Consider the following 25,299-nt stretch of genomic DNA (forward strand, 5'->3'; position numbering starts at 1 on the left):
TCTAGCAATATAATCAGCCCAGAATAGCACACCTCACTGGACCAGATCTACAGCCAGATATACGACCAGTATAAATTATACGGACCGTATGTTGGTCCGTAGAATCTGGTCGGGACAACTTTTAAGTTGATATGAGGACCATCTCCCTCATTTATTTCATTTCATTTCCAATATCCACACCACAATAACACTCTAGAATTCTCTCCACTCTCCATCCACAAGAAATCAAGAGAAATTGATAATCAACTACATCAAACTCACTAAAGTTCATCTAAGCCAAGAAATCCCAAGGGACGTGGACTAGGGTTTTTGTGCAAGAAGAGAATTTCCACTCCAAGATTATTCTTACATGATATAAGGTGAGTTTTATGATCATTCTATGTTGTTTAAGGTGTTGAAAGTTAAAACAGTTGGATTGTGGAAAGATATTAAAAATTGGTTATAAATGTGGAATAGTGTCATAGTTGAAAAGTAGTGGGGAGTGAATTATGAATATTGATATGTTATGATTGTAAGAATGTTATGAATAACATTTAGAACATGGGATAAGTATTATATGTGAGAAAATGTAATGATGAACTATGACCATGATTATGGAGAAATTGAGGTGAAATTATGGAATGTTGCCTATGATACTGTGAATGTTGTTATCGATGTTTGGGAGTTGATATGGAATATGGGAAAGGTTGTATAAACAAAGGAAATTCTGCCCAATTTTCTTTAGCTTTAGTAAGCACGTTTAAGTAATCGATTAGCTAATTTTAATGTGAATTCTCTTGAAGGTAGAAACGTGGGCATTGAAGGAGAACAAGCAAGCGATAGATTAGTTAAATGAAAGAGGTATGTGAGGCTAGTCCCTTCTTTATAAGGCATGAGTCCTATGTCATGATTTTCTTCTTCTTCTCCATGAATCTCCTACATTTCGGAAAAACTGAGAATCTATGTTCATGAATAGCTACATGAGTTAAGAATAAGAGATAGTATGAGCAAAATAATGATGATGATGAGCTTAATTCTAAAGATTCTAGAATCCATGATATGATGTTCTTCCAAAGCTAATGATGTTAATTATGATCTATTAATGTTGTTCGTTGAACACACTCACCTTATATGCTAATTCTTTCAAGGTGAGGCTGAATGCTTATGAATACTCCATAATGGAATCGGGGGTTCACGACCTTATATCACCCCGACATAGCCATGATTATCTCCAAGTTTTAATATAAGGTTAATGATGAATGTGTGATATTAATAATAAATGTATAATGATGCTAAGTTATGATAAGTCTATGATATGCCTATGAGATGGTTAATGATGATAAGTCTATGACATGTACGATGATATAATTCCACTGCGCCTAAATGGTCGGACATGTCACCGCGAAGGCGAGCTGCTTGTGATTCCACCGTTCCTAAATGTCCAGACATTTCACCGCGAAGGCGGGCTGCCTATGATTCCACCGCGCCTAGAAGGCCGGACATGATCACCACTAGTGGGCGGCATATGATGGTTACCCGAATGCGGGTTAACGATGATGATGTATACGTAATATGATGACGTATACGCTATGGTAATACGTATGATATGCCTATGTATGATATATGTATAAAATGTACGCTATGATATATATATAGGGCGACAGGGTCCTGTCCCGTCTCTACGTCTAGCACTCTAGTAGAGGCTCGTAGATGCATATGTGTGGGTAGTATGGTCTCACAGTTTCTCCTCGTATGATATATATATATATAAGATAATCATAGAGAAACTATTTTCATAATCATACAGAAACTATTTTCATTTGAAACATGTTTATCTTATATACATAAGCCCTTCGGCTATCAAAATCAAGATAATAGTTTCAAACATGTTTCAAATGAAAATAGTTTCTGTATGATTATGAGTATAAAATATATGAATGAACGCAGAATGAGTAATAGAAAGAGTGGTGCTCGGTGGTTAGCCCCGGGTACCCGTCATGGCCCTAGTCGGGTCATGACATGCCCTCTTTAACCCCCAACTATGTGTGTTGTTATTGTCAGAGCTTCTCCTATTGGGTGCTTCCTCCATATCTCCCCCCGCTGCTGCTATTACTAGAACAAGCTCAGCATATTGCCCCATAACTAATTTCTACATATGTATTTGACATTTACATTAATATACAAACTGCTTGTTATAATTCACCATTGATGAATTGTGTAAGCTGCAAGCTATGAGATTAACAAGCAGTTAAGCGAGTAAGGAAAAAAGAGAAGAGAGATAATTTCTGTGAACTGTGAAAATGAATTCATCAAATGAATCTGTACATCAACTATTACAAATATACTTTCTCTAACCGACTATCATTGTATATTGACAATTATTACCTATATACTTTCTCTAACCGACTATTATTGTATATTGACAACTATTACATATATACTTTCTCTACCCGACTATCAACTATTACCTATATACTTTCTCTAACCAACTATCATAGTAAGATTCCAAGTCCAGCTTGCCCTCTTATGTACCTTCCTACTTTCAAGGAAGCTTCCCAATGAGATTTCTTTGGTTGAATTAAAAACAGGCTTAATAGTTGGACAACAAATGATATGTCTGGTCTAGTGATAGTTAAGTGGAGAAGTTTTTCAATCAATTTCATGTATCTTCCAGTATCTGGTAGTTGAGGATCTTCAATTTTGTTAGCATCTTCACTTTTACTGTTAACTACCTCATCATACTTTGTGGCGGTTAGTTTAATGTTTGGATCCATAGGTGTTGAGGCTAGTTTGTCTACACCTAGACCGACTTCTGAGATGATCTCCAGAGAATACTTTCGTTGGTGCATTATGATGCCCTTTTCTGACCTGGCAAACTCAATGCCTAAGAAGAATTTTAATTCACCCTAGTCTTTGATCTTGAAGGTTTGTTGTAGCACTGTTTTGGTCTCTTTGATGTTGTTTAGATCATTTTCCTGTAATTAGGATATCATCAACATATACTAGTAATATAACTATAGTAGATCCAACTCTCTTTGTGAACAATGAGTAATCCAGATGGCTTTGAGTGAAGCCAAGTATGATTAATGCTTCAGTGAGTTTCACATTCCATTCCCTAGTAGCTTATTTCAACCCATATAGAGATTTGATAAGCCTACACACTGGTTTCTCCCCCTGCTCATCAAATCCAGGAGGTGTTTGAAATCCCTGAGGCCGCGCCATATATACTTCATCCTGCAAGTCACCTTGAAGGAAGGCATTAAAGACATCCATCTGATGAACATGCCATTTTTCAGCTGCTGCAAGTGCTAGAACTGGTCTAACAGTAACCATTTTGACAACTGGAGAGAATGTTTCTTAATAATCAAGACCTTTTCTCTGATTAAAGCCTTTTGCCACTAGCCTAGCTTTAAACCTTTCTATAGTGCCATCAGACTGATATTTGATTCTAAAGATCCATTTGCAAGCAATCACTGATCTGCCAACTGGTAAGGGAACAACTTTTCATGTGTTGTTTTCTTCAAGTGCCGTTATTTTTCCTTTCATAGCATTCACCCATCTAGGATCTAGGCATGCCTCTTCAAAAGAGGTTGGTTTAACCTCAGATGATGAGGCAACAATATAGCACTGATATGTAGAAGACAAACCACTATAATTGACATAGTTGTCAATAAAGTATGGTGCTTTAGGTGCTTGAGCAGCAATGATATGATCTTTCTGCCAAATATGAGCTTTCTTGCCTCTTTGAGATTTTCTCTTAGTAACATCAACGGGTGGAAGATCCTCTCGTGGTAAGTGTTGTCCTCAGGTGAGGTGGGTGGCATTAGAGACTGAGCTTGAACAGGAAAGTCATGAGCTTGAGCAGCAGGCATCTCTGATATGAAATGATTTTCATCAAAGGGAGGAAATATTCTCCATTCAGTTGAGGAAGTTTGCATAAAGCGGAATACATCTTCCACTGACTATAGCCCATGTGAGTAGCTGGTATACTTCTGGGCTAAAACTTGTCACCTTTAGGTAGTTGTGCAGCAAAACATAAGCATCCAATGATCCTGAGATGCTGTAATGAGGGTTTGAATTTGTGAAATACCTCATATGGTGATTTACCCTTTAAAACAAGAGAGGATAACCTGTTAATTATGTAAGTTGTTGCTAGAATACAGTGCCCCCAAAACTTGAGTGGTATGTGACCCTGAAATCTAGTGGCTCTAGCTATTTCCAAGATATGCCTGTGCTTCCTCCCAACAACTCCATTTTGTTGAGGGGTATGCACACAAGTTCTCGGATGCATAATACCCAAGGATGTCAGTAGTAAAGTACTACATTCATGATTGACAAATTCTGTCCCATTTTTTGTCCTAATGGTTTTGACAGATGCACTAAATTGATTTTGAACCAAAATAAGAAAGTCTTTAAGAACAATAAGAACATTACTCTTGAATTTTATTAAGAAAGTCCACAACATTCTTATACAGTCATCAACAATGGTAACAAAGAATCTATGACCATCATAGGTTGGGACCCTGTAGGAACCCCAAACATTAATATGCAACAATGAGAATGGACTGGTGGATCTAGAAGTACTAGTGGGAAATGGTAATCTAGTTTGTTTAGCTAGTGAACAAACAGTACAATTGTGTAATTCTTGAGTACTAGACTGAAATGATATAGAGCAAATGAGAAAAATAGTTGGAGATGTGTGTCCAAGTGATAAGTTAGTATTTTACCAGCTTATCTATTTTTTAATCTTAGATTTTTGCTATGTCTACTTGATAAAATAGTGCATTTAATGTTGTTTACTCCCATTTTATAGGTTTTATATGATTGAGAAGTGATCGGGAAGAAACTAAGTGAAAAAACAAGTCAAAAGAGACCAAATTGAAGAAAATGAGAAAAGTGGCTAAAATTGCAAAAATGGCCAGATCTGAAAATCTGAAGCTTGAAGGCTATTTTCATCACTTTTTATTGGGAAATTTTTGGAAACTTTAAAAGCAACGTTTGGGAGACAATATTTCCATCTTTGGCCATTTTTCAAGCTTAGGAGCAAGAACTACACCTGGTTTGAAGATTTGAAAGCACTCAATGAGAATTTCTTTACCCATTTCTCAACTCTTGCTTTGTATTGTATATCTAAGTGTGTAGAATATTATTCCATCACTTTAATCTTTTTTATGGAAATATTAATTTGTTAAAGTTTGGATTGAAACTCTTGTTTTGCTTATGTATTGAATGATTTTTATTTCTAATGAAGTGAGTTGATGTTTTTTCTATTAACTCTTCAAGTTTTAACGACTTTTAATGGTGGCCAACATTATTTGTGCCTAAATACTTTTCCTTTGCTTGAGAAAGAAAGTAAAAGTTAGGAAAAGAGTTATGTAGCAAGAATTTGGGGCTTTAAACCCCATCTAATAGCTTGAACTAGAGATAGGAAAGCTAACTTGAAATAAAATGGGTGTTCACCTAGGAAAGCTAACTTGAAATAAAATGGGTTTCACATTTTCTACATTCTAAGGCTTGAGAAAGCTTAGTAATGATATTTATCAATTTGGTCGAGAGACTTTTGATAAATCTACCTAGCCCGTGTTTAATTACATCTAGAACTCGCTCTTAGTTGTAAAATCGTAAAATACATTGGATCGTTACTTGAGAGTAATTTCCTTTGTATCCATGCTTGTGGTCATTGATCATTTTATATGTCTTCTAGTTAGTTTTATTTTTGTTAGTTTTTAAATTAAAAAAAAATCAAATATGAAACAAGTGTTTGGCTTAGTATAGTCGGTGATAAATCTTTTACTTTCTTAATCGCCTTTATATTGTTCTCTGTGGATTTGACCCCGACTCATAGTTGGGTAAATTATATTATGACGACCAAGTACACTTTCTCTTTGAGGAGTGGATTTGGACGTTATCACCCAGTCTTTTGTGCCAAAGAGATAGTTGTGCGAGATTTGTAGTTGGAGTGGTCTGAGCAGCCAAGGACTTTATTGAGGTGGAGTTGTCTTTATTGAGAGCTTGAATAGGTAGAAGGTATAAACCATCGTCTTCTTTACCAATCACCTTCACCTACCCACTATAGAGGAAGAAAGATGTAGAACATTGTAAGGCGTTTGTGATTTGAGAGACTAACAAGAGATTGAATTTAAATTCAGGAATTAATAACACATTGTTTAGGGTTATAACTTTGGATATAGAGTAGGAACCAGTATGCGTAACATTAGTGGTTGTACCATTTGGTAGTTGAACTTTCTTTTGAGTGGGTTTAACTTCATGCAGGTTTGTAAGAATACGTGATTGTGGAGTTATGTGGTTTGTGGCTCCAGAGTCCACAATCCAATTATTGGTAAAGCCTGCAAATTTCACTGTTGGAGAGGGGTCATTTTGAACAACATTTTTGTTCAACAAATTCACAAGTTGTTCATATTGTTCATTGGTAAGGCCTCCATGAAAACCATGTGGGATAACAGCTCTTTCAAACCCTCCAGATCCAGAACCAGAGCTAGGTTCTCCCTTTTCAAATGCATATCCATCTGGTCTACCATGATATGAATTAGTGATGGTGTGATATATCCTACAGTAGCTTCAGAGGCATTTTATCGAGCATGATATGCATTGTGTGATGGTGTGTTAGTGATGACATTGTGTGCATTATGATAACCACTCTGAGTGTTGTGCTGACCTCCATTATGATAATTCCCTTGAGTGGTGTGATGACTTGCTTGTGTATGTCCCTGATTGTTCCAATTATTTTCTTTCTTCCTAAACTTGTAATCAGATGGATACCCTATCAGTTTGTCACATACATCTGTTGTGTGGCCTTTCATTTTGCAAAAGTCACAGAACAAGCTATAATCTCTTTTCTATCTATTAACTACTGCATTTCTCATTGTCATTAGGGCATTCAGCTCTCTACTTTCGGAGGTGTTAACATGATTAGTAATGTTTCTATGATTTTCCCTTTTAATTAGCGTGGAATAAGCTCTATTAACTGAAGGAACAGGGGACATCATAAGAATTTGTGCTCGAGATTGTTCATATGAGCCATTAAGTCCCATTAGGAATTGAAATAGTTTTATCCTAATCATGAACTCAACAAAATCACGAGATTTGAGACAATCACAACAAAGTGTTGGTGCTAGACTATCAAATTCCGCCCATTTTGCTCTCAACTTTGAGAAATAGACTGAGATTGAGTCTGTACCTTGATGTATAGTGGCAATTTCCTTGTGCAGTTGAAAAGTACGAGAACCGTCAACTTTATCATGCCTTTCCTTAAGGTCACTCCAAACTGCAGCTATATCGGATGAATAGATGATTCCATACAGTAATTCCTTTGACACACAGTTCATTATCCATGCAAAGACAATCGCGCTGCATCTCTCCCATAGATCTGTGAGATTTGGTCCATAATATTCCTTTTTGCAAGTGCCATCGATGAATCCAAGTTTATCTCTATCGAGAATTGCGATTCGCATATAGCGACTCCACACTGAGTAATTTTCATATGAATTAGCTGAATTGCGATTAGTACCGCACCTGAGTTATCAATTGAGCTCAAATATAAAGGATGATTATGACTTAGTTTTTCTGGAAGTGTATTATCAACCACTATTGTAGAATCTTCAACCGCAATTGTTGAATTTCTCGATAGAAGCTTGTAGCTGAGATACCAGATCAATCGGTCACAACCAGTGATCGTTAAGCTCTGATTACCATGTTATAATTCACCATTGATGAATTGTGTAAGCTGCAAGCTATGAGATTAACAAGCAGTTAAGAGAGTGAGGAAGAAAGAGAAGAGAGTTAATTTCTGTGAACTGTGAAAATGAATTCCTCAAATGAATCTGTACATGAACTATTACACATACTTTCTCTAACCGACTATCATTGTATATTGATAGTTGTACATCACTAACTTAAATATCTTCTAACTAACTAACAAACTAACTTTGTTAATTACATTGTGGCCCCTAAAATTTCAAGTAATACTTTTTTTAATACTGCTTAATATAATTAATTTAACAAGGAAGTCATGAACTCTGACTCTTAGAACAACAAACTTAAAAAGGAACGAAGAAAATGGTAATATCTCAATTTTTAGCAGATCATGTCACGAAATTATTGCAATCAACTTTTTGGCTATATATAGATAAGATTCCAAATACTTGGAATAGTATTTAGGGATTATGTTTATCAAATTTAAATATGTGCTATGTTTTATCAAATTTGCTCATTATTTTAGTAGTTTAAAATATGGAATAGAACATGAAGTTTCGAAAGTAGGTTATAAGAATTCTTCTTTCTTAATTTGTTATTAACCATGACTGTGATGACAAGTTGCATATTTACGGAGTGTAAATGTTTAATAATGCTGAAGTAGCAGTTCTCAGTTCTCAGTCAAGCCCTGCTACCTGTCCTGCCCCGCTAATTGTTTTCTTAAAATGAGTTTTTCCCTGCCCTGCCATGCCCCGCCCCGCCCGTTAAGGCTCTGTCCTGCCCCAATTGTCATCCCTATGAGATGATCATGCCTTTAGTAACAGCTAAGAATGTAATTATATTTTACAGAATATGCATAACTAACTCCACTAGGAATCCTACAGCTATACCTTACTACTTTCAAATACTCCTAACAAATCAATTTCACTTTGCACTTGAATTTGTTAAGTTCTTCTTCTCAACTTGTTATTCTTAATAATTGGAATGCTATCTACTTCCAAAATTTAGGTTAATATGCCAGGCAGTCCCTAAACCATAGGAATTTCTCATAAGCTATAGAGTCAAATTAATGTGAGGGCTACACAAGGAAGGAGTTGTGTTAATTGTCTAAACCCTCCAGTAAACTTAGTTTTAACAATCCGTAAAGAGAAAACTCACACTTTTGACTCATCCACAAGGCTTAAATATAGCTCCACTCTCAGCCTCTATCGACTTTCAAGTCGGAATGGAATTGATTACCGATCCATTACCATTCTTAAATCTGATATAAGAACTGTTTAGTTCTAAACATAAATATTGTTTTGGAAATTGGTTAGGACAAATTGGTTAAATCATTTTTTATATGAATAATAGTTAGGTTACAAAATTGTCACAAAATAATTTAAAATAAGAGAGGCAAGTATAACCACAAAGGAATTAAGTGTTACGAAACCAAATTTGGTGGAGGTTTATAAAATTATCTCTCTATTCTTTTGACTCTAATGATTTTATGGGTAAACTAGTCTAACTTGAGTGACCTTATTGATATAAAACAAACATAAGTGACTTTAGTGAGGAATTTGTTATAGTTCACTGATCTTTTAAGTTATTCACTCTATATATCTCTTCATCCGAAGTTGTTCCGATTTTTAGAAATTACTCTTTGGTCTAAAATTAGAAATACTTATAAGTGTGAACAAATAATTTCCTATGATTATAGTTGCAATTTGAGATGAAGAAAATGAATCTCTCGTCTTATATTTTACCAATTTTCTGTGAAAAGGATCATATAATTAAAAAATATTTGTAATGGATCAAAAAAACCGAGTCGGATTGAAAAAAAATGTATTCATTATCCTTAAGGAATAATTGATTTTCATAGTGTATTCATTATCCTCAAGGAATTTATACCCTTACTACATTATTGCGCAAAATATCATGCTTCTTTACGGAATTACAAACCTAACAATATTCAAGTTTAACAAAGAATTGATTTTGACATGGTGTGAATATTTTAGAGTGAAGAAGAGGAGCAAATTGTCATGCAAATAGGCATGCAACGTTTGGAGGCAAAAGGCATGTTTTTGTAATACTTTAGATGTTTGTATAAGACATGACTTTGTATGAGCAAACACTTAATCATTACATACTAGACTTGCAATCTGATAAAATTTATGAACAACTTAATAAGTAAGGTAAATAGAATGAAGACAATATCAAAATTTTATCAATTTAATTAGCATAATTTGTGAATAATTGAATAGTACCTACTAGCTAGTAATTTAATTTGTCAATCCGTCATGATTTAATTGTGGACAATTTAAAGATAGTTAGAAGGAAAACTGTACTTAAAGTCATACCCCGTCAAGCAAGACTTGTGAACGAGGTAAGTTTGACAATCTAACAAGACTTGTAGACAATTTACGGATAGTTAGAATGAAAATGAAGGTTGTACTTAAAGTCATGTCCTGCCCAGCGGGACTTGTGAGAGCAGAATTTTTTATTTTCACGTATGTAGCATTGTAGCTACTTTTCCACAATTCCGGAAAAAGAGTTAATTAGTGATGCGAAATTATCATCTTTGTCCAAATTATCTTTTTTGTTTAAACATCTTATATCACAATTGCTCTAATAATTTGGATTCACACTTGTACGTAGACTTATTAAGGGAGGTAAAATGCCTTCTCAAAAAGTTTTTTATTTCAAGGTTTGAATTTGAAATACCAATTAAAATTATGAATTTTAATCATTCTATCACACCGTTTACCGATAAACATGAAATTTCAAGACCATCATGGAGTAAAACTTTTATACTCAATATGTTGAACAACGTGGGAGGCCATCATTGTTAATAATAACAAAACTTATGAGAACCTATGAGACTTCATGTGCTTAAAAAATTAGCTGGTTGTAAGGGATGTTTCTTGGCAGGAGGTAAAGAAAGCTAGGGGCAAAAAACTGTGTGCCCTCAACGGAGAGTGTGAATAATGGAGTCATAAACAAACTCAGAGGAGGAGCTAAATGATTAATTACATGATTAATTACAGGTTCGGAAGAATTTAGTAGCTTTTATTTTAAACGGTGATAATATTAGAAAATTCATTAAATGTATAATCACGAACCCAATAACTAAGACGAGTTACGGATTCGAAGGCACATTCAAAATTCATAAACTTCAAATTCTACCTCCGTCTCTAATAATTTTTTTTTTTTTTTAAGAAATCATGTAAATAATCTCCAAGTATTGTGTTAAATATTTGAAACAAAATCTATGGCCATATTTCAGGATATACCATACCTCGATTCCTAATACTGTTGTCTAGCTAAGTATAACTTTACATTAGCGTGGAATCAGAATTTTCACTAAGGGGATTAAAAAATGAAGAAATAAATACGCAAACAAGTCAAAGGGACCTTGTATATACATTATACAATGTAGTTTTTCGCCGAAAGGGGTTCTAATGAGAGTTTCAATGAAACCCCTTACTCTCACTTGGCTCCGCCCCTGCAACTTTATATTTATCAATTCATTAACTTTAAATTTAGATGTGGCATTTTCCTATGAATCAATTTTTTAACTGTCATATATTTTAGTATGTTATTCAACTATAACTATAATATATGTATGGGTAAAAAATCGCACCTAACACGTGGACCAACATATAGTCGACACGTGTCAATTTATACAATGACGTAGATGGTAATGCCAAGCAAAGAATTTACGGAGAAATAGCAGATATCGAAGACTTAGTCAACGAAGAGAGCATCAACGAAGACAACACACAAAACCCTCTTGATTGCGCATTAAATAGAATTAATACAGTAACGGCAAAACGATTTCTAACGGCCAGAATCAAGGAATTAAATGACAATCATTAATTCAACAATTAATGATTGCCATTACAGACACACAACGGAAAGAGCACCAGATAGGACCAGATACCTATAAATAGGACTTTCACTTGTATATCAAATCATCCAAGACGGACTGAAAAATAGACTATTATTGATTATTATTCTCTACTTGTTACCATTATCATTATTCTTGTATCATCAAGTTCTTACTCATTCTTGGGAACGTGGAAATCCATTACTGTTGTTCATCACAATTGGCATAAGTCTACTTTTTCCTTTTACTTACTTATTCTTTATCAATTATTAATAACTTGCTTGTGTTAAATCTAATATATGTATCAAATTACTACCAACTGTGGTTAACCTTAGAACAAATTCAACTATTTGTGTAAAATATGAATTTCGACCCAAATATTTGGCGCCGTCTGTGGAAACTCTACAGTTGGCTTTGAAGTTTGATCTCTATTTACGCAAGCGTTATTACTTTGGTATTTTCTTCTGTTTTGCATTCAGATATGACAGGAGCTACACCTACACCACCCATTGACGGAAACAGAAACGTCAATGAAGAGGTATTGGTTGACCCAACTAACGGGACAACAGGAAACGCATCAATGGCGGACCTAAATCAAGATTCAATCCCAATAGGAGATCTGCGGGAGTTCCTGAAAGGAGAGATGGTGGAGGTGATGAAACAAATAATGGTTGAAATACGAAAAAATCTCGCGTGACCACCGCCATTGAACAAGATTGTTGGTTCAAGTCGGTCAGTACCCCTTGAGCAAAGAAACTTAAACGGAGAGCCAAGCAATGCCGATGATCTCGGCGTAACAGCAGAGGCAGCAGGTCATGGCAATGCTGATATCAACCCAATCATACATGTTCCAATATTGCAGCGATTCGAGGAGCATATGAAAAAATTCAAAGAACATGAGGAAAGATTCAGTCGAATACCTGGGGTACCACCCGCTATAAAAAAAAAAAGGATGATAGTGACTACATATATCATCCATGGAAAATTCTGCAGATTTGGAACATGCTCCAGAAAGTTTCAAATTACCAAAAATAAAAAAATAAGACGGAACTATCGACCCTCAAGATTACATCACTGCCTATACATCCGCTATTCGGGCCTGTGATCTTGGGCCAAAGATGACACGGTCTGTTATGATTAAACAGTTTGGGCAAGTATTGACAGGAGGAGCGCTGGATTGGTATGCAAAATTGCCCCCAAATTCACTTGAATCCTTTGCGGATTTGGTAGATAAATTCAAGAAAGCACACACTGGAGCAAGGAAAGCAGAGAAAAGAATGGAAGATATATTCAACATCAAACAAAGGAGGGATGAAACCCTACAAGAATTTGTTCATCGCTTCCAGAAACATGACAATACCTTGTCGCAATTGAAGACAAATGGGCTGGGATTGCATTTCGACATGCATTACATCCCGATGGAATGCTGGCAACAAAAGGTCTCACCAAACACTTAATTGAATACCCGGCGAAGACATGGGACGATATATATTATCAATACTGTTTAAAAATTTGGATAGAGCAGGATATCATCAATCCAATCATGAGGAAGTCATCACCATCAACTATGGAAACGTCAAGTAGAGGCAATTCCAGAAAAAGAGATGGAGATAGAACGCATTGAAGAGAATGTTATGATCCATATTATCCATGAGGAAATCGTGAAGGTACACAAAGAAATAATCAATATCTGCATAGATCACCACCAACAGCGGGGACTACCTGAGGAAATTATAACACTGCAGCTCCAAAACTCACAGACTATAATTTCTGTGTTTAGACATCAGAAGTAGTTGCAGTATTGGACAAATTGGGTAATAGGGTCAAATGGCCCGGGAAAATGAAATCAGATCCAAGCAAACGAAATCCAGAACATTTCTGTGAATTTCACAAAGGACATGGTCACAAGACTGAGAATTGCCATGCATTGCGATTGGCAGTTGCCGATCTCTTAGAGCAAGGACATTTGACGGAGTTGCTTTCGGAGAAAGGCAAGCAAGCATATTATCGGAACAGGGAGCAAAGATCGCCGCCACCACTTCCCGAGCCAAAGGGAGTAGTTAATTTCATTACAGGTGATGCATATATCAACATTACAAGAGGGTTGGACGTCAACAAAGTCACTTATACCTCAGGCATGAAGTTCAAAAGAATAACAACCAGAAGTGAAAAGAGGGATAGGCTGGCTCTCGTCGAAGATTGTATCAACTTCGATGAAGCCGACGCCGATAATATGCAATTTCCAATTTCCGCATAATTATGGGTTTGTAATTACTTTGCGCATCTTAGATACTGATATTAAACTGGTTTTGTTGATCAGGGAAGTGCTGCCAACATCATAAACATCAGGGTCATGGAGGAGATGAAATTGACGAGCAAAATAAACCACAAATCCATCATGCTTACTGGGTTCAATAATTCAGCAGAAAGAACTCTGGGTGAAATTATTTTACCAGTAGTAGCAGGTGGAGTAGAGCTACAAACTGCCTTTTCAATCATGTCCTCTGCGATGGCTTACAACATAATAGTTGGACGTCCCTGGATTCACGCCATGAAAGCAGTACCATCAACATATCACTAAGTGGTCAAATTTCCAACGCCGTGGGGTGTGTTCAAATTTCCAACGCCGTGGCAAAGTTCGAGGAGAGCAAAGAATTTCTAGGGACTGTTACGCCGTGGCGATAAAGAAAGGTGTGCCAATGGTAGAACATTGCGAACCGGAAAGCGAAGGTAAATAGGATAAACAAATCTACCAAATACTGCAACAAATGGAATCAAGCATCAACGATGCCGAAAGAGAAACTATACAAGATCCTTTAACAGAGGAACAATCAACGGCGGTAGTTGAGGATCTCGACCCAATGCCGTTTAATGATGCATCTCTGAAAAACGTACATTCATCGGATGCAAATTGCACCAACCGAATAAGTATATTTCATTTTTACGTGACAATATAGATATTTTTGCCTTTTGCCATGCTGACATGACAAGAATAGCATCGGAGGTAGCAACGCACAAATTGCACATTGATCCTTATCACAGACCCGTAAAACAACCCCGAAGAAGATTCCCCGATGATAGAAGTAAATTCATAGAGAAAGAGGTACAAAGATTATTGGACTCCGGATCCATAAGACTAGTAGAGCATACGTAGTGAGTGGGTGTCGAATGTAGTAGTGGTACCAAACAAGAATGGAAAGATGAAAATGTGTGTAGATTTCACAGATCTAAACAAAGCATGTCCAAAGGATCCGTTGGATCCGTTTCCACTTCCTCATATAGATCAAATGATAGACGCAACAGCCAACCATTAGTTGTTGAGTTTTCTTGATGAATATTCAGGATACAATCAAATCAAGATGAATCCTGCATATCAAACAAAAACAACATTTATAACACCGAGGGGTTTGCATTGTTATAATGTGATTCCGTTTGGACTCAAGAATGTCGGTGTGACATATCAGCGGTTAGTGACAACAATGTTTAAAGATCAACTGGGAAAAACAATGGACGTGTACATTGATGATATGGTTGTGAAGTCGGAAAGAGTTGTAGATCACTTGATTCATTTAAAAGAAGCCTTTGCAATACTAAGACAATTCAACATGAAGCTGAACCTCGAAATTGGCGTGTCTTTCAGAAAGTTCTTAGGATTCATGGTTTCAAAGCGAGGAATAGAGATAAATCCAGACCAAATAAAGGCGATAGAAAACATTCCCGATGATCTCAACAGCAAAAAAGAGGTTCAAATTTTGACTGGTCAAGTAGCAGCGCTATCTCGATTTATTTCAAGATATCGGAGAGGTGCCACAAATTCTTCACTGTACTAAAAAATCAGCAAGATTTTGAGTGGACGCCAGAATGTAAACAAGCATTGCAAGAGCTTAAAAGATATCTTTCAAGTCTGCCGTTGCTGTCAAAACCTAACCCCGAGAAGAAGCTATTTCTATATCTTGTCGTTTTAGAGGTATCAGTAAGTGCAGCTCTAGTACGGGAAGAAGAAGGTAAACAGTCTCCGATTTATTATATTAGTAAAACACTTTTAGATGTCGAAACAAGATATCCGTATTTAGAAAAATTGGCTCTAGCTTTAATACATGCTGCTAAAAAATTAAGACATTATTTTAAAAGTCATCCAATTGTCGTGGTAACGACATTCCCTCTACGGAGTATTCTCCATAGGCCGGAGTTATCAAGCAGATTGGCTAAATGGGCGATTGAACTTAGTGAATTTGATATTACTTATCAACCAAGAAATGCTATAAAATCGCAAATTCTTGCCGATTTTGTGGCAAACTTTAGTTCAAAATTAACGTTAGAAGTGGAAAAAGAAACCATCACAACTTCAGGGTCATTCTTTGGGATATGGACCCTGTACACGGATGGGGCAACTAATGAAAGTGGGTCGAGATTAGGCTTAGTGCTAAAAGTACCCAGCGGAGAAATTGTCCGCCAAGCCATTAAATTCCCAAAGATTACTAACAATGAAGTTGAGTATGAGGTTGTTGCTGCAGGTTTAAAGCTTGCTTTGAAATATAGAGCAGAAAGCATCAAGGTACACTATGATTCGCAATTGGTGGTTAACCAGGTGAATGGAACTTTCAGTATAAAAGAACCACGAATGCAGAAGTATCAAACGCAGATATCAGACCTCTTTGCAAAATTCAAAGACTGGGGATTAGAGCAGGTTCCACGGGAAAGCAACGCCGAGGCCGACGGCTTAGCAAAATTGGCATCAGCTGCTGATCCCGCAGAACCAGAAAGCAGAAGTGTGATCCATTTATTGCATCTAATTGGTTGCGAAATTGAAGTACGCACAACGGGATCAGCACATCATTGGAGAAATGAGATACTTGATTATTTGCAACAAGGGACTCTACCCACAGATAAGAAAGAAACACGAAAATTACGAGTAAAAGAAGCTACATATTGCTTGGTTTACGGAGAGTTATATCGGAGAACCTTTGGAGCGCCACTCGCCAAGTGTTTAGGCCCAACGAACACAGAACCCGCTATGCAACAAGTGCATAGTGGATATTGTGGAAATCACTCCGATGGGAGATCATTAGCCTGATGTTTGCTGCGTGCAGTTTATTATTGGAACACAATGGGCAAAGATTCACAAAACTTTGTACGACGATGCAAAAAATGTCAAGCATATGCATCTGCAATACATCAACCTGTAGAACCACTTCATTCAGTCATTACCCTATGGTCGTCCATGAAATGGGGACTCGACATCATGGGACCATTCCCCAAAGCCAAAGGTAAAGTTAAATTCTTATTTGTTGAAACTGACTATTTTTCTAAGTGGGTTGAAGCATGGGCATACGCAAAGGTTAGACAGGAGCAAGTTATTAATTTCCTTCGGAAAGACATCATATGTCGATTCGGTATTCCAAAAGAAATAAGCTGTGATAACGGGAAGCAATTTATTGGAGCCGATATAACAAATTTTCTTCAAAATATCGGGATCAAATAAATAACGTTTTCACCATACCATCCATTTGGCAATGGACAGGCAGAATCAACAAACAAAACGATACTTAGAGTATTGAAAAGGCGACTCGGCAATGCAAAAGGAAGTTGACCTGATGTCCTTCCCGAAGTTCTTTGGTCTTATCGAGTTACGCATAAAACTAGTACTGGAGAAACACCTTTCACATTAGTCTATAGAGCGAAGGCATTGGTACCAATTGAAGTAACGGAGCCAGGCATAAGATATGCACATGCAACAGATGCAGAGAACATGGAAGCAATGAAGGATGGACTTGATCTACTAGAAGAACACCGAAAATTGGCTCTGATCAAGTTAACAACACATAAACAACAAGTGGAAAAATACTACAACAACAAGACCAAATTACGTCAAATTAAACTTGGAGATTTGGTCAAGCGAATGGTAACTACAGCCACCAAGATACCGAACGAGGGCAAACTAGGAGCAAATTAGGAAGGACCCTATAGGGTTATAGCTGATGCAGGAAAAGAAGCATTTCAGTTAGAAACCTTGGACAAGAAGATTGTCTCCAACAACTCCAACATAAGAAATTTAAAGCTCTTCCATTCCTAAACATCTAGTTGCATTCGACAAACTGTACTCTTTTTCCCTTATTCGAGTTTTATCCCGTTTGGGTTTTACCGGGGAGGTTTTTAACGAGGCAGTAAGTAGAATGTATGGGAAATGAACTACGGGCATCATTACTTAGTTCCTCATACGTCACAACAAAACAATGGGGGACTATCACCAGGGACTGATAATAGAGGCTATCACCCCAAAAATGTACGGAAAAGGCCTCCGAGTTCGATTCATAAACTTATGATCATGTTAGCAATAAAAGTTGATTATGACATGATCTTTGTAAATTTGTATGGTGTATTCATGGTTTCGATCATACACACATATTACTGTTTTCAATTTATTGTACAAATAATGTATTCATGATTCCGATCATACATACATTGTACAAATGATATATATATTCACGATTCTGATCATACATACTAGTATGCATTCATAATGCTGGAAGTTTCCGATTCCATTAGTTGATAACGATGGAATTTGACATAGGACTTCTTTATAATCCGATAAGTCGTTAGCAAACTTCCCAAAAAAGCAACATCAAAATTACATGTCTACTTACAAGGATTCTGATATTAAAATTTTTAATCGGATTGATCACCCGTGAAAGGTTTTAATTAAAGAAAACTTCCAAGAGATTGTTTATATTAAAGGAAAAACATGAATAAAATAAATTTTATTCATAAAAAAAGGCCTTATAAACTTCCCAAAACCGATGGAATTTGACACAAAGTACAAAGCATTCAAACATGAGAAGAAGGAACCGTTGAAGAAGAGGAAGAAGGGCATCTTTAGCAATTTGCACAGGATCACCCTCGGGAACATACCCAACATTTGAATCAATGTTTGGATCCTCTCCGATTACAGTTTCCTCAGAAGCAATAATAATTGCATCTCCGGATAGCATATCCATTTCATCTGAGGTACCAACATCATCTTCCTCTTCAGTCATTTATTCTTCAACCATAGATTCATCCTCCACATCATATCCGAGGAATTCACTGGCTTCTTTCATGTTTCGCTAAGCAACAGCGAGAGCCTGAGCATGATCAAAAGAAGAAGGGTTGAAAGTCTTCAAAAACTCATGACGAGCTTTGATAACAGCCCAACTGAGAATCTTTTGTTTTTCATCCTCAAAATCCTTCTCCATTTTTTCCATTTTTTACTTGTACATGTCTTTCCGATCCAGGAGTTTCTTTGAGTAATCAAGAAAATTTTTAGAACGATCCATAAATTTCGAGAATTTTTTATGGTTTTCCGCCAACATAACATTTTTCTTACTGAGATCCCGATATTTATCCATCAAATCTTTCCGAAGAGCTTGGATAGCGTGTTTACTTTGATCTGGATCAATCAAAGCCTGTGCAAGCTCTCCAGAGTCTTTGACGTTCTTCAATTCCAAGGCATGGAAGTTAGATTCAAGTTTGTTGAATTTGGCACTTTGATCCAGCAATTTGTTTTGAACATCAATTTGAAGCTAATTCGATTTCACTAATTTTCGCTTCAGATCATCAATAACCAACTCTTCCTGCTTCGCTATGCGAAAAGCCTCGGCCTTTTCTTTTTCAAAACCATCAATTTGTTTTCGAAAATTCCTTTCTTCAGCCCGATGCGCCACAATCTCGTCTTTGGCCCTGTCCAGTTCCGCAACGGAAGATTTGAAAATTTCCACTTCCTGAGCAAGTATGGCATTCTCCTCACAAAGCCTTTGAATAAGTTTAGCCTCACCTTCAGAACGTTCAAGAATCCCACATAAATATGTTTGAGCCTGAATCATAAGCCTGAGAGCAACCATGTTCATTTGATGAGTGGGCATATCTTTCAAAATCATATTCTCTTTAGGACCAATATAGTTATAAGCAAAACGGCTCATCACATGAGGATTGGCCAAAAGATTGTCCTCATCTGACAGTTCAAATGAACGATTATGATTGACGGTAAGAAGAACGAAAGTCTTCATCCACATAGTGGCAGGATCATCCGCCTGAAGAAGTTGTGATCGAGGATCAACCCCGTGTAAAGTGTTTCCTTCTCTCCAAATGTTTTTCCCTTTATCGGCAACATCAAAGCGGGAAACAGGTTGAGCGGTATTATAAAGGATAGTAGGGGTACTTATTCCTCGCCATTGAAAAGAAGAAGTAGATACCAACAGGGATATCAGCAGCACTGACATCAATGTTTTCAGTATCGACCAAGTCCTCAACATCAGCTACAGCAGTTTTGCGAAAAGGAACTTCAACTTCAACCTCATCAACAGTACCAGGAAGACAGGTCTCAATTTTATCGGCCACAACATTATCAGTGGTATCCGCCTCAAGAAACGCACTGTCACCTTCATTATGGAACTCAGTAACAGTGGTTAATTTCTCCATCTTCTTCATCGGAATTCATCTGAAATGACAACAATATCAGAAGAGGTTGGAAGCTCAACCCACCTATTATGATGTAAAACTAAAGGAGGATCTTCCTCAGAATCATTACTCTCATCAATTAGCCTGAACTCACTAGGCATACCTCCCATCTTCTCGGGAACAACATCTGAGGATTCCGCAAGAAATTATTTTCTCAATCTTTTCTTCTTCAAGGCAGGCTCATCAACAGCCTTGGAATCTTTAATTTCGGCATTAGACCTCTTACTAGTAAGAGCTCTTATCTTTTCCAACGCCAATCCTTCATCACTCGGAAGAGTCAGTCGTTTCTTTACTACGTGTTTCACCTTTTTCAAAGGACCTGAGAAAAATAAAATGAATATAAGATAAACTATTTCGCCATTGGAAAAGTAAGATATTTCTTCAAATATCTTTACCTCTTCCTTTTCGTAGAGGCTCCATCCGGCTTCATCTCTTTGAGAGTACGAATACCCTTCGAAACGGCATACGCCCCCATGTACGAACACTCGCCGAAGCTTAAATCATAGCCTTAGTAAACTCCCTTATGTTTGAAGGTTTAACCAATCCAGGGTTAAAAGCTACTGAACAAAGGAGGAGTTCAAAGAGAAGAATTGAGGCAATAAAGAAAATTAAGAAAAATAATATTACCTCTCACATTCCATTTCTCCGGGAAGGTACCAACATTCCCGTTCACCAGCTGAGCAGCGGAGATAAATACGAACTCGTCAAACCAATGCCGATCATGCCCATTTTTGGGATCTTCAAACAATTTACTAGATCCCGGAGCTCTAAACATAATCATAGAGCCCCGGATAAAACAGATCGAATTCAAATATAAATTATGATTGAGAGTAATATCTACTCCGAATAGATGAGCAACATGCTCGAGTAATTGAAACAGTCGCAAGAACCCGGGAGTAATTTGTGCCACACAAATATTGAAGCGGCGGAAAAATTCTTCTATCAATGACGGAAGAGGCATAGTAAAGCCGCTAGTAAAAGGGTAGATGTACACCGCTGAATATCTGAGAAGATGAGCAGTTGCGGGCATATCCTTTCCTGGAACTACTATATCAAGATTGGGATTTGTCCAGTGACACCTTTTCCGGACAGAATCAAGAGACTCCTCAGTAACTTGAGAAATAATTGAAGAAACTAAAACCATTCATTCACTCGCCTTTTGGAAGAGAAATATTTAGATCTGTAGTATGTGAAGGATTCTTCGGAGTCACACTATAAACAGAAGGCAGATTCACATTAACCATATCAGTTTCATTATCACCAACATCAGAAATTGATGAAGATGAAGGCCTGGGAATAGCAGCGGCAGCGATAGCATCACCCATAAATTTTTTGGGATGCATTCTATTCTTAGGTTTTTCAGCGCCCACACGGGGAGGAAAAGCGTCAACAATAACAGTCTTTTCTGATGAAATATTTTGAGAAGATGAAGGAGAAAACATGATTAAAAATTGAAGAAATCAAAGAAGTTGAAGAAAAAGAAGCAAAGGAATTTGAAGTTGAGAGTTTGGAGCAGAAAATTTGAGATAAAATAATGAAAAGGTAAAATTTAAACTTTTGTAGAGAAGGTAAAACCGTTATCATTACCTTGGGAAACGGCGAGAAAATGAAGGGCACGACAACGGTCATGTGGCCCATATCTGACTTCATCATTTAATGCGAGTCTTTTCAACTTCTGCGATTATGCCACATACCTATCACGTCAGTGGGCCACAATCTAACGTCAGTTACAACATTTCCTATTCCGCGAGAAGACGATTCAAATGACTAATCTAGGGAAGGTTGATAAGAATCGGCAAGACAATTTCTCGGGAACATCTCGGTGATGAATCCGAAAAAATGAGGGACTATCTGTATGGGTAAAAAATCGCACCTAACACGTGGACCAACATGTAGTCGACACGTGTCAATTTATACAATGACGTAGATGGTAATGCCGAGCAAAGCATTTACTAAGAAATAGCAGATATCGAAGACTTAGTCAACGAAGAGAGCATCAACGGAGACAACACACAAAACCCTCTTGATTGTGCATTAAATAGAATTAATACAGTAACGGCAAAATGATTTCTAACAGACAGAATCAAGGAATTAAATGACAATCATTAATTCAGTAATTAATGATTGTCGTTACGACACACAACGGAAAGAGCACCAGATAGGACCAGATACCTATTAATTGGGCTTTCACTAGTATATCAGATCATCCAAGACTGACTGAAAAATATACTATTATTGATTATTATTCTCTGCTTGTTACCATTATCATTATTCTTGTATCATCAAGTTCTTACTCATTCTTGGGAACATGGAAATCCAATACTGTTGTTCGTCACAATTGGCATAAGTCAACTTTTTTCTTTTACTTACTTATTCTTTATCAATTATTAATAACTTACTTGTGTTAAAACTAACATCTGTATCAAATTACTACCAACTGTGGTTAATTTTAGAACAAATTCGACTATTTGGGTAAAATACGAATTTTGACCCAAACAATATATTAATTAATCTGATGTTTTTAAATTCTGTATTCAGTAAAGGCCAAAGTCATAGATGGACCCCTGAACTTATCCTGATTTTCCATTTAGACCCCCAACTGAAACGTTGACCATCTGAACCCCCGAGCATAAGATAAACTGTGCCATTTGAACCCCTCGTGCCAGCTGGGCACACGCGTGAAGCTCACTGCTTTAAATAGAGCGTGAGAGACCAAATTTTTTCTTTTTTTAAATTTTTAATCATTAAAATTAATTTTAACAAAAACTCTATTTAAAAATCTATTTAAATAATTTAAAAAAAATTGAAAAACCCAACCCATCCTCTCCGATATCGCACTTCACCGCCACCTCTGCCTCCTCCGCCATCGCTGCCGCTTTCTTTTTTTAAAAATTTTAATCATTAAAAATTAATTTTAACAAAAACTCTATTTAAAAATCTATTTAAATAATTAAAAAAATTAAAAACCCAACCCATCCTCTCCGATAGCCCACTTCACTACCGCCACTGCCGCCGCTGCCTCCTCCACCGCCGCCGCTTTCTTTTTTAAAATTTTTAATCATTAAAAATTAATTTTAACAAAAACTCTATTTTAAAATCTATTTAAATAATTTAAAAAAATTGAAAAACCCAACCCATCCTCTCGGATAGCCCACTTCACCGCCACCACTGTCGTTGCTTTCTTTTTTTTAAATTTTTAATCATTAAAAATTAATTTTAACAAAAACTCTATTTAAAAATCTATTTAAATAATTAAAAAATAATTAAATTTTTGGAGCGCCGGCGGGGCAGTGGCGGCGGTGAAGTGGGCTATCGGAGAGGATGGGTTGGATTTTTCAATTTTTTTAATTATTTAAATAGATTTTAAAATAGAGTTTTTGTTAAAATTAATTTTTTTTGTTGACATGGCTTTTTTTTTATAACAGGCAACATGACATGGCTTATTTTTATTGGTCTATCTTTTCATGTCATAGCAAGTGAGCTTCACGCGTGTGCCCAGCTGGCACGAGGGGTTCAAATGGCACAGTTTATCTTATGTTCAGGGGTTCAGATGGTCAACGTTTCAGTTGGGGGGTCTAAATGGAAAATCAGGACAAGTTCAGGGGTCCATCTATGACTTTGGGCTTCAATAAATAAATATTGTTACATCAAGGAGAGGGAAAGTGTATACAAGCAAGGGACACCTTTTGGACCATATAGATGACTCTTTGTGGCTCATATGCCTTTGCGTAAATCAGACTTTTGTGAATTTGTTTTCAAATTCTAAGGCCTTGGAAAACCACAAATCTAGTTGAGAGGTAGGTGTGAGCCCATTACAATGATATCAAAGAGCATGGCTAACAATATTTGAGGACCACATATATCAAAATTGTTGAGTTGGAACTGTCAGTTGGTGCTAAGAAGTTAAGTAGGTTGTCTTTATCAAACAAGACCAAGTGACCACACCCCTTAAAATCTTACTACTCTCGTTTTGTCAAACAATTTATCTACCGGGGGATGTTTTATGCACCGGCTGCTCTTTTATAGAAGAATATTTACGCAAACAACTTACTTATGCTATATGAGAGACCGGTCTTTGTCAATGTAAAATCTGTAACACGAAAAACCTTTTGATAAGTATATGATAATCTGATAATGGTCTAACTTATTATCACATCCACATGTTTAACTAATTTGCATTGATAGGCAGGGGAAGATTCAATTTTTTAAGTTTATGGGTGCTGAACCACAACTCTTTTTGCTTACTCGAATTAGGATAGAATATTTCTATATATTAAGTGAACTTCTTAATATAAATACAGAGTCTAAGCTAAAGTTATTGAATTCTGACGAACTCCTAACTTCAAATGTAGATCCGCCCTTGATTGATAGTGTAAAGACTATTTACGCAATTAAATTACTTTACTTTTATTTGTAAATTTCTGTGATACGCATTAACTAATAATCTGGTAAAAGTGATAATTGACTTGCTATCACAGTCACAAGTTAAACTACATGAGCGATAATGTAAAGAAATTTTTACTCTGTCATGTTAGTTTCATTGCTAAACTTTGTTACGTACCAAAAAAGACATTATAGCAATTGAGCTCTCCACAATTGTTGACCTATCTCGAACCTGGATGTTCTTCAAGACACCAGTGTATATATGTTGAGTTCTCTGTTAAATTATGAAACTTGGCGAAAGATCAGGCAATCTTTTCTTCTTGACAATCACTACGGGATGTAGAATAAGAAGGCTGGCCCATTTTGGTTAAGTCCAGGCACAAAAATGGGCTTATTCAGAATAATGGAAAGAAGAAACAAGCCCAAAAGGAGTCCAGGCCTGTTCTAAAACTCTAACCAGTTATTTCTCCCTCCCTCATTGGCTACGGACAAAAGCTTCAATAAGTTTATATTACAGAATATTAAGACAGGTGTTTGTCCCTTTGGGGACATCTGATAAAATTAGAACAATACAGAGAAGATTAACATGGTCCCTCCACAAAGATGACACGCACAAATCGAGAAATGGTCCAAAAATTTTATCATTTTTTTACCCTCCATAGCTTTTTTTCATTTTGCAATTTGAGTTTCTCCATTTTAATCTTTTTTTTCCATTTTATATTTTAAATCTCCATAGCTTTTTCTGCTATTTAGGTTTATCCATTTTCTTGGGTTTTGAAATATCCACACCTGAGGTTAGTCTCGCTGTATATGGTCTTTCTGAAATTTTAATTGCTTGCTTAAAATTTGATCAAATATCATAT

General features: G+C 36.5%; 1 protein-coding gene and 1 non-coding gene across 2 annotated transcripts; both read left to right on the plus strand.

Moving 5' to 3' along the window:
- The first annotated feature begins 14,328 nt into the window (after window positions 1–14,328).
- LOC132601202 (uncharacterized) lies at window positions 14,329–16,634 on the plus strand. Its single transcript, XM_060314311.1, has 2 exons — window positions 14,329–14,451; window positions 15,354–16,634. The coding sequence occupies exons 1-2, from the start codon at window positions 14,329–14,331 to the stop codon at window positions 16,632–16,634; spliced, it is 1,404 nt and encodes a 467-aa protein (XP_060170294.1).
- Window positions 16,635–24,972: 8,338 nt separating this feature from the next.
- LOC132604696 (U6 spliceosomal RNA) lies at window positions 24,973–25,075 on the plus strand. Its single transcript, XR_009568807.1, has one exon. It is a non-coding gene; the product is annotated as a U6 spliceosomal RNA (small nuclear RNA).
- Window positions 25,076–25,299: the final 224 nt, after the last annotated feature.

The sequence above is a fragment of the Lycium barbarum genome, chromosome 7, assembly GCF_019175385.1.
Source record: "Lycium barbarum isolate Lr01 chromosome 7, ASM1917538v2, whole genome shotgun sequence".
Taxonomy (NCBI): Eukaryota; Viridiplantae; Streptophyta; class Magnoliopsida; order Solanales; family Solanaceae; genus Lycium; species Lycium barbarum.

Coding starts and splice junctions, on each gene's coding strand:
- LOC132601202 (XM_060314311.1), top strand. CDS start 14,329: ATGGAATCAAGCATCAACGATGCCGAAAGAGAAACTATACAAGATCCT. Junction 14,452..15,353: donor ATGATGCATCTCTGAAAAAC/GTACATTCATCG, acceptor ATTTATTTCAAG/ATATCGGAGAGGTGCCACAA.